This window comes from Aptenodytes forsteri, unplaced genomic scaffold (assembly GCF_000699145.1).
Source record: "Aptenodytes forsteri isolate BGI_AS27 unplaced genomic scaffold, ASM69914v1 Scaffold142, whole genome shotgun sequence".
Taxonomy (NCBI): Eukaryota; Metazoa; Chordata; class Aves; order Sphenisciformes; family Spheniscidae; genus Aptenodytes; species Aptenodytes forsteri.
In genome coordinates this window covers 5,129,938-5,139,462 of record NW_008794598.1, presented here as the reverse complement: position 1 = coordinate 5,139,462, position 9,525 = coordinate 5,129,938, and the positions used below count along the sequence as shown (strand labels likewise).

At 46.9% G+C, this 9,525-nt stretch overlaps 1 protein-coding gene across 1 annotated transcript in view; it reads left to right on the top strand.

Moving 5' to 3' along the window:
• TCP11 (t-complex 11) overlaps window positions 1-9,474 on the top strand; it is an 18,298-nt gene extending 8,824 nt beyond the window's left edge. The window contains exons 2-9 of the mRNA XM_009272947.1: window positions 329-461; window positions 1,171-1,291; window positions 2,028-2,248; window positions 2,630-2,766; window positions 3,468-3,688; window positions 4,005-4,189; window positions 4,653-4,816; window positions 6,400-9,474. Of these exons, the coding sequence (XP_009271222.1) occupies window positions 329-461; window positions 1,171-1,291; window positions 2,028-2,248; window positions 2,630-2,766; window positions 3,468-3,688; window positions 4,005-4,189; window positions 4,653-4,816; window positions 6,400-6,638 (1,421 nt within the window). The 3' untranslated portion in view covers window positions 6,639-9,474. The remainder of the gene's footprint in view (window positions 1-328; window positions 462-1,170; window positions 1,292-2,027; window positions 2,249-2,629; window positions 2,767-3,467; window positions 3,689-4,004; window positions 4,190-4,652; window positions 4,817-6,399) is intronic.
• The last annotated feature ends 51 nt before the right edge of the window (window positions 9,475-9,525 follow it).

Sequence of the window (9,525 nt, the reverse complement as noted above, 5' to 3'; positions counted from 1 at the left end):
TGCCTTCCCGCCCGCGCCCCGGCGCCCCCGCCGCTCCCGGCCGTCACTAGGTGTCAGCCGCGCTCCGTGGGAGCCCCGCGCCCGCGTGGGACCGGCCCGCGGGGGTTTCGGCTGCCTCCGGGCTCCGCTGGGCGGGTGTGGGGAGCGTTGATGGGGAGGAGGGTCCCTCTCCACGTACAGAAAGTGAGGTATATTGTCTATACACGAATCTGCACATTTTCACTTTGTCACTTAAAACGCTGTCCAGTAATTTTTTTAAACCCTCTTCTCTCGGAAGGCTATGGTTAGCGTTCCTTCTCTCACGCGCTTTTATTCTGCTTTTCTACAGCCAGCCCTCCACAAGCTCTCTCCATGAACGAGCTACAGGAAATAACCGATGACATTTCCAAACTGACCATTGTGCACGAAATCGTACTCAACAGTGACTTCAAACTGCAAGCGGCCAGCTTCTCCCCAAAAAGGTGTGTATTCAGGCTTGGCTTCGTTCTGTCACATTACGGAAAACACGTGAGAATGTGGGGAGGAGGTGGGTTTGGATCTGACTGTAGAAGTAACAAGAAAATAAGATAGCTCCTGAAATAAAGTGTTGGAGCTTGTTTTATTTATTCATTGCTTCATGACTTACTAAGAAGTTCTTAAATATGATGAGTGTCAGACATGACTCACTAACATTAAAAGATTTGGAGGCTTCAGCTGCATAAGCTGTGACTTTGACATGAACAAAGCAGACTTTTCAGTGACAATCTCCTCTGAGGTGCCTATGTTTCAGTTGAAGATCTGTTTAAGTGACTGACATTCTCTCATTGCAAAAACAAGCACTAGCTAGAAAAACATTCTGTTGATCTTCTCTGAGGGCTTGGAGAGTTTCCTTGAAAACTGCTATGCTTTTCTTACCCCTCAGTTAAGACAGGTTAAGTGCTACATTTTATAAACAGGGTTGACAGGAAGGAGTTCCGCTCTAGAAGACCAGGGAATTCAGGTTGAGAGAGATTTCCATGAGCTGGGGAAAGGTGAGGCGCATTGCTGCCAGATAGGAGTAAAGACTAAGAGAAGAAAATGTCCAAAGACCTGAACTGCAATGAAAGCCAAGAGGAATGGTCCCACTGAACTGAGAGGTTGTGGTTGTCTGATGTTAACAGAAAACCTCTCCCCTCCTCTCTTCTTTCTTAGCCTGCAAAACAGAGTGAAGGAGACATTGCACAAAGCCTTCTGGGACAGCCTGGAGGAACAGCTCTCTGCTAGTCCCCCAGACTGCACTCAGGCAATCCAGCTGCTGCAGGAGGTGAAAGAGGTGAGTTGTTCCTGAACCAGAGAAGACGGTTACCTTAGAATTAGTCTCCTCTGAATCATCACCTCACCCCTTACATCCAATATTCCTATGCGAACATGCGTAAGAGGGAGGAGAAAATAGGCTCCCTTTAGTTTATAGGGAGACACAAATTACACGACTACACCTTCTAAAACCTGTCTGAGAAGGAAACTCATCCTCTGGTCCCAGGTCTTTAGAAGACATACTCTACCAAAAGGATGGAAAGCCTTTGTTTGAAACGTTGGCTATAGTAACAGCCGTAGGCCATTCCTGGTATAGTGTCTCCCAAACAAAAACTGCAATTCTCTATACAAAGACACCTCTTTAGGCATATGAGGAGCTCCATCTACTATTTAAGTGTACAATGAAGTGAGTAAGAACATGGTTTAGCACTAAAAGACATATGTTCTTAGCAGGGCATGAAGTTGCGTCTAGTTTGCTTTTTCAGTCTATGCTTTCCCATTTGGCTCCAGACGGATAACTCCCTTCTTTCATGCATGACAGTAAAGGAGGTTTTGCGAGATTTGAAACAGTAGCCAGACATCCTGAAGTGAGTCATTAGAGTCGAGCATTCCCTTAAAGCGATTGTGTGCCCCAGAATTTGTGTACCGAGTAGTTAGCTTAGTCTCAATACAAGGCCAAACTCGATTCCTGTTGAGCAACTCTGGACAACTGTGGAGTTCCTGGAACAAAAAGAGACTGCTGCTTCTTTGGGCAGGCCCTGCTATCATTGCTGCTGCCATGGCACAACCAACTGCGAAGCCAGATTGAAGGGGCCTTGGACATGGAGTTGATTAGACAGGAGGCTGAGCATGGGGCTCTGGATATCCACGGTCTCACCACGTACGTCCTTGGCACAATGGCAAGGCTGTGCGCGCCCATTCGAGATGAGGAAGTACGAGGGTTGCAAAGCCTCACAGACCCAGCTCAACTTCTCAGGTGGGTGATGCTGACTCTGCCTTGGTCTACGCAGGCCAGCAAAACCTTCAACCATAAAACATTGGGGTAAGAGGAAACTGCCTTGGAATTATGGCCCATGGACCCTTTCGTGCATTCTGGGCTTTGGCTTCCTTATTTTTTTCAACGTAGACATATTCCTGTTGCCCAACTGCAATTTAGACAGTAGAAGAGTCTTTAGTGAAGTAAATCTGGTTTATCTAGCAATTTTTAGGGACTGCTCCAATTAGACTGAACAACCTTTTGTGAGAAAATGGAATCAAGTCGGAGGATCTGAATTCCCCTTTCTCAGCATTCTAAAATGGCCCCAGCTACAGCATTTACTGCAGTATTAAACCTTCAATTCACTGTGTCTCTTCCCAGGGAGATTTTCCGGGTGTTGGGCCTGATGAAAATGGACATGTTGAATTTTACCATCCAGAGCCTCCGCACCCACTTGCAAGACCACACCATCCAGTATGAACGGAAGAAGTTCCAGGAACTCTTGGATAAGCTGCCTAGTAAGTCGGAGGGGAAGGGAGAGGAGAACTGCTACTTCTACAGGAGCTATTAAAGCACTAAAAGGGAACTTTTAGTATTCCAAAGGCAATGCTTTCATCACGTGCTCAGCAACAGATGAGAGAAATGCCTCTAAAAGCTGGAGGACTCCTGGGTCCCTTCCTCAAGGCTCTTCACTAACATACCTTGCAGAAAAGAAGTTACTTAGTGTGCTTCCATTTCTGCACGCGTAAGACAGAGCTAATAGCCTTCCCACGAGGAACTGTAAGTTCCCATGAGTTTAAAGTGTTTTGAGAGCCTCAGAGGAATGAGCAAAATGTTGTTAGGTGGCATATTTAAAGAGGAAAGCCTGCATTTGATGTAGACATCTCTTTTGCTAGGCTGCAGAAGATTTCTCTCTGGCTGCCTCTCTCCTTCATGAGACTCCATTAAAGGTGCTTCTTGGAGACTGAAATCCTCTATGAAATACAGTGTTCTCCGGGTACCAGTCTCAGTAGCCTAACCCTGCGCCCTGGCAACAGGACATTGACGTTGTATGTTAGTGACAGCGTAAGCCATTCCCCACCGTTCCAGGAGCCAGCACGATGCCTTTGCCTTCCAAATGCACACCCCCTTCAGCTTGCGGTATAGCATACCTGCTTCTTACTGACTTAGCCTGACCAGTCTGTTCTTGCAAACATCCGTTTTTGTTACCCCGTTGCAGGTAGCCTGGATTGCACAAGAGAGTGGCTGCGCAAAGCAGCAGCAGAAGTGTCCGCGTCCTCTTCACAGCCGCCGCCCCACCCTGCCGTCGGTGGCTCGCCTGCCGCACACTCGCCGGGGGCCGTCAGCAGTAGCACAACTGTGCCAAGTCTCATGTCCGTGCTAAATCGAGGATACATGAATCTGCTCTGCTGGGAGCCTGGGCAAAAGGAATACCCTGAGGTAGGAGAAGTGCTTGGACAGCTTTACAGCGTTTTCATAAAGATGTGCAAAATGAACAAGTGTACCGGTTCTGCATCTTCTATAGAAAGAACTGGCCAGACTCTCTGTCCCCTCTACACCATGAGTCATTGCACATGGCTTTTCCCTATGTGAAACAAACTGGATTTTTCACAAAACTAAACCTTCCGACTGCCAGGCAGCTGCCTTCCACTCAGCTTCGTGGGGATGTTACAGCCCTGCTCCGTGGCTTGAGATCTGCTGAGTTAGCACAGCTGCTGTTTCCACACCCACAGGCTGATTTGGTTTCTGTTCACAGACACTGTTTATGGATCAGGCCCGACTGCAGGATGTACAAGCGCAGGTGAATCAGCTTACCATCATAGCTGCAGTCCTGCTAGTGACCAGTGGCATGTGTGGAAGCACCTTATGTGGCTCACCTGGGTTTGTAGCTAGGCTGAAACGGGTAACAAAGGTCCTCTTGGAAGGGCTGTCTTGTACCAGGTGGGTTACTTTGAGTTTTCTTTTCCAGAAGGAGAAGAGTGAGTATGCAGGCACTGGTTGGTTGTGGGATGAGCAGCAGGAATCTCCCCTGGGAGTGGAAGAGGATCTGAGATCCAAATAGCAGCCAGGTCTACTGCAAGAAGTGGGGGAAGCCAGCCAGCATTTTTAGCTGGGAGTTAACTCTCTAGAGCAATAGTCCCCTCTTGATTAGAGGGGAGAATTAGTAGTGCTGATCGCTATTTCATGAGTCAGCTGCAGGGCAGCCTTACTGCTTGCCAAAGCGCCAGGAAGGGAAGCTTAGTTTAGAGAGCTCTGTCTGGATGTTGGTTGTCCTGTGCTAGCTGGCTGTGACGCCACTCCACTGGCACGTGGAGAGACGTCCCTGCTTGCTCTGTGCCTGCAAGACCCCTTCCTCAACCACTGTGAGTCGTGGCCGGAGTACATGTACCTTTGTGTGATTTAGGAATGAAGAAGCTTTAGAAGACATCGGTGACCAAGTGCTCCAGGAAGTCAGCAGGACTCTCTCGCAGCTGGGTTACGCTGCTTTTACCACTGACAAATATGCTTCCCTGAAAGGCCAGATAAAAAGCATCGCGGACAAGGGCAACGCAGTCCGGCATGTCATCGGTGAGTCTCTGAGCTTACGTCTAACTCGACCTTGAAGCCACTTTGCACTCGTAGGCCACAACTTAAGATTTAGGTTAATGACCCTGGAGCGTGCAGGACAGGCCTAGGATCGGTACTAGCAAAGCAGACTCCCTGCATTGAGCAGAACTACAGCTTGAGGGTGGGAGCTGAGTTCACTGTCTGGCCCCTCCACATAGTCTGCGCAGCAGAGGAGGGTCGGGGAAGCTAGGTTTAGAAACTGCTTGATTTAATCTATTCCACCCTGAAACACTCCCAAACAGTAATTGCTTTGAAAAGTCTCTTAAATCCTCCCATCCTTGTTAAAAGCTAAACAGGCTCAAGTGCAAGGTCTGTTCCTAGGCAGTGTTGCAATCTTCAGGCTAGGATGTAGAGCGAGAGCTTAATCGCTGGCTGTAGTAAAGCACCGTGCTAAGATCTTTAAATAATACTTATCCCTAGAGTGTGCACTGCTTGGTATTCAGCTAACCAGCTGCCCTATAACGCTGCTCCATCAAAATATTTATTCAAATGGTTTGGGTAAGAACTGGTTATTTTGACCTTTTATTAGTACTCTGAACGCTAAGTCTGCATCAGATTGCAGTGCCACAGCCAGCTCGTACGCTACAAGAAAGATTATTTCCACATGGAAGACTAGCTTTTATCAGCTATGAAAATAAGGTGAGGCTCTTCCTGCCCGCTGCTTCATCTTGTTAAGTATCCTTCCCAGCCCGTGTGGACTCCGCCACACTGTTTATTTGGGTTTATTCTTTCCATGTCAGAGCAGGCTATTTTGTTTTGATGTAATTCGGAAGGCTGAATTAATAGCCTAAACCAAACCTCGATGAACTACAGGCTGGGCAGCGTGTGATGGCAGTGACTCACTGACGGTGTGGCATTAGAAGCTGCAGAACTAGACAGCCTTCCCCCCCTCCGCGTCCAAAACTCAAACCCATGTTTTGCCTGCACTTTTGGCCACTCTCAACATTTTCTACGTACTCCAAGTGCAAGAACATCTGAAGCAGCCGAGTAGTTGTCTCTCAGCTCTGTGTTCCTCAGAGAGGCTTCGTGAATGCTTTCCATTTCAAAATGCTGCTGTGGCAGGCAAGATAAATCCCGGGCTCTGAAGTTGCGCTTCTAAGATGCTTGACACTTCAATGCAGTACAAAAACTCTTTAGAGTGGGTGAAAAATCTTTACTGTTGACCTGCTCCACTTTAACATTAGGTTTGATAGATTTGACCATTCTTCAGCCCAGTACCCCAGCGATAGCCGTCGTTAGAAGCAGCTATCCAGGACAAAGTGAAAACAAGGCAGGTACACCCGATACTCGAGTACTCTCCTTGTGGCACAGTTTCACCTCGGTTCCTGTGCCGGATGCTGTTTCATCTGCTCAGCATTTGGAAGAGGAATACGTTAATCCACTGAGTCGATCTAGAGCGTTACTTGTCCACGACATCCTGCCACCATGCGGCTGTCCTCAGGTCTGCTCTTGACTGCGTGAGGAAGCCTTTGTCTCAAAACTAGCTTTCTGTGCAAAGGTTGGTTGTTGATTTTTTTATGTTTTCATACTTTTGCTCCCTACAGAGCAGCGGATTCGTTTGTTCCTCAGCCTTTTCGTTTCCCCTGATGGACAGAATTCTCAAAAAGATTTCCCAAAGGGCCTCGATCCCATTCAGGAAGAGCTGCTGGAAGTTGGGCGCAGGTTTGGAAGCGTGATCCACCACAACAGGCAGGTGTTTGGACCTTACTACTTGGAAATTCTCAAGGAAGTGCTTCTCCCAGAGGCAGAACCAGGCTCGGATGCACGGATGGATGCTTTCTGATCATATTCACCACGTACTGGGCAGGGGTGGAACACGTTCTCCAACAGTTTCTCAAATGATGCTTCAGCTTGTAAAAATCAGTCGGACAAATCCACCGGGGCCAGCATTGCTACTGGGAAGTGACTATTGGCATGTCAGTACCTGAATAAACCTCTCAACTACAAAAGGTAGTGGCTTTTTTTCCCCCAAAGAACCTGCCACTATTTGATGGGGAAGGCAAGGGGATGTAGAGCTCATAAAACTGCAGGTTTTTTTAATTCAAGGTGTTAACTGTGCTGTGGGCCTGTAACCTCCTTTGCCGAGATGTTAGTTACAGCCCAGGGACGCTGTTTGCATTTGATAAAGCCATGTGGTGTTTAGAATCGTTAAAACTGCTCGATATATCTCAATGTTAGCTTGAAAACCTGACTTACTGAATTATTAGAAATGGAACAGATGGTATAAATTTAGCAATCCCTGGTGTATTTAGTATTTTACATCAGCCAGATTTTACTTGACATGAAAATCTGAACTTTGACCTGTATTTAAATGTCTGGATTTCTTGCTCCAATTTTACATAATGAAAATGTCCTACTTCTTGGCAAGCCAACAATCTTTGCTGGGTAAATACTATACGCAATGGCTGCCCAAACTGTTACAGTTGTTGCATGAACCACTTGCTGCCGTGCTGCAGAAAAGTGATTTTAGTGTTCATCATGAGTAAATTAGGGTCCTGACAGTCCCCAGGGGAACATTAGTGGGGGTAAAAATGAGCTTTTCTCACCATCGTGTGGAGAACGTACACAAAGCGCTTGGAGACCGTTGTGCTATAGGTCAGTCTATCTTTAACAGAACATGGGGATGCATTTTTATGCATCAATTAGTTTGTCTCAAAATAATAACATTCAATATTTGGGGTCGTCATTATGACTAACCGCAGAAAGAGCGGCTGCAGCCAAAGTGAATACTCGGCAGCCAGCACTCCCCATCCTGCACGCCGCGTGCCTCGGGACGGCACAAACCCCCGGCTCTGCTGCCAAAGAACTAGAGCGGGACTGCTCCCAGCTTACCGGCGTCCTGCGCTCTGCTTCCACAACCGCAGCGCATCATCGCTGCGCAACGCTTCGACGTTTTCCCGTTCCTCGGATTTACAGAGCAGAGAAGTGCAGGTACAGCGCTAGACCGAGCTAATTAAACACCGCGTAGCTGCCTGCCCTCACCCCTTTTCTCTTACCTTCACAGGTCAGGTCCGTTAGATGAGGATGAGAACAGCATTGCTCTAACGCAGATGAGCAGGAGACTCCGGTATAACACTGAGGTCACAGTGACAACGGGGCGAATGTGTGTCTAAGTTTTATTAATTCAGTTTGTTCTAAGTTGTACAATTATGAAACCAACAAAACGACTGCTGGAAGCCCAGGAATATTTACAATCTCGCCTTGTTGTAGTGAGGTCAGTCTATGTTGTTGCACAGATTGGTTATGTTTGGTACCACAAGATGTTTAAAATTCAGACAAATTTGAACAGATTAACAATTGTATATACAGGAAATAAAAGGAAATTCAAGTATCAAAATACAGACAGATTAAATAACATTTGTATTACAAATCAGTCCCACTGCCATACATCACAATTAGCAAAAATGTCTACATTGCAAACTGAACTCGGCTGTTCTCTGCCCTGTTAGGGAATCTCAGGTTATTCTTCCATGGGTAAGAAAAATGTTTGAGCTAGATGGACTTTGCAAGAGCAGCACAGTTACTTCTTTTTGGGAAGAAAAAAAAAAAAAAAGCAGTAAGTAATGCCAATATGAGACCTAAAAGGGAGACCTTTTGCAACACGACAGCGTTGCAGACACCGCGCTTGCTCTAAAATAAAGATCTGATTGCATGGAAATGATGCGAGCAGAAGAAAGCCAGGGGAAATTCTGCTGCTGGAAACTTCTGAAGTGGGGCGGAAGGAGCATTAGAGCGACTGACGCCACTTCAGCTGCACACAGAACTGGACGTGTTCGGAGGGACTATTTGGCATCTGGTCTGTGTCTCAGCAGCCTCGCGAAGGTACAAACTTTTCACTAGAGGTACGTCCTGGAAGGTGCCGTATCTTCTCCCTGGGAGGGGGACAGGCACGTGCCCCGCAAAAGTTGCGTAATTTCTTCTAAAAAGAACAATCCCAAAGCAAGTTCAAAGACAGCTGAACAGCTAAGATTAGCTTTTTTTTTTGTGAATACAAAATTAAAAAGGATAAAGCAGCTTCAATTTGGGAAAAAAAAATAAATTGTCCCCTCCTGTATAGAAAAAGACAACAACTCTGCATCTTATTTTACCTGTCTTGAGTTCTCAGCCTGGACTGATGCCACACACAAATCAAAGTCTGTAAAATACAAACTGTCCTTAAAAAGGGGAACAAGGCCCAGGGCAGCAGCACCTTCTCCCAGGCAGGTAACACAGCAGATGCTTTTTGATTCAAAGTCCCGTTCAGCACCAGAAATTTAGGGCACTTTCCCTCCAGATACCACGCAACCCCGTAGGGAGGAAGAGCCAGAATACTGTGCAATGGATGGGTTAACAGATTACTGGGAGTCAGCGACTGGCATGGTCCAGGATCAGTCTCCAGCATGCAAGTACCTTGAGAAAACCCATCCACATAAAAGGGGAGATGCGCTGCCAAAACAATTGCTTCGTCTATGAAGTGAGAAAGAGAGCATCTGGCTAAAGAACTGCTGGATCACTAAAGACAACCATAGGATTACACGCAGGACTGGAAAGGACCACCAGGGTCACCAAGCCCAGTCCCCTGAAAATTGGAGTCTTCATCACCACTTCACCTCCAAGCCAACCTTCAAAAAGCTCATGCAGCAAAAAAAAAAAAAAAAAAAAGGTGTCCCTCCCCAAGCAGAGGGTCTAAT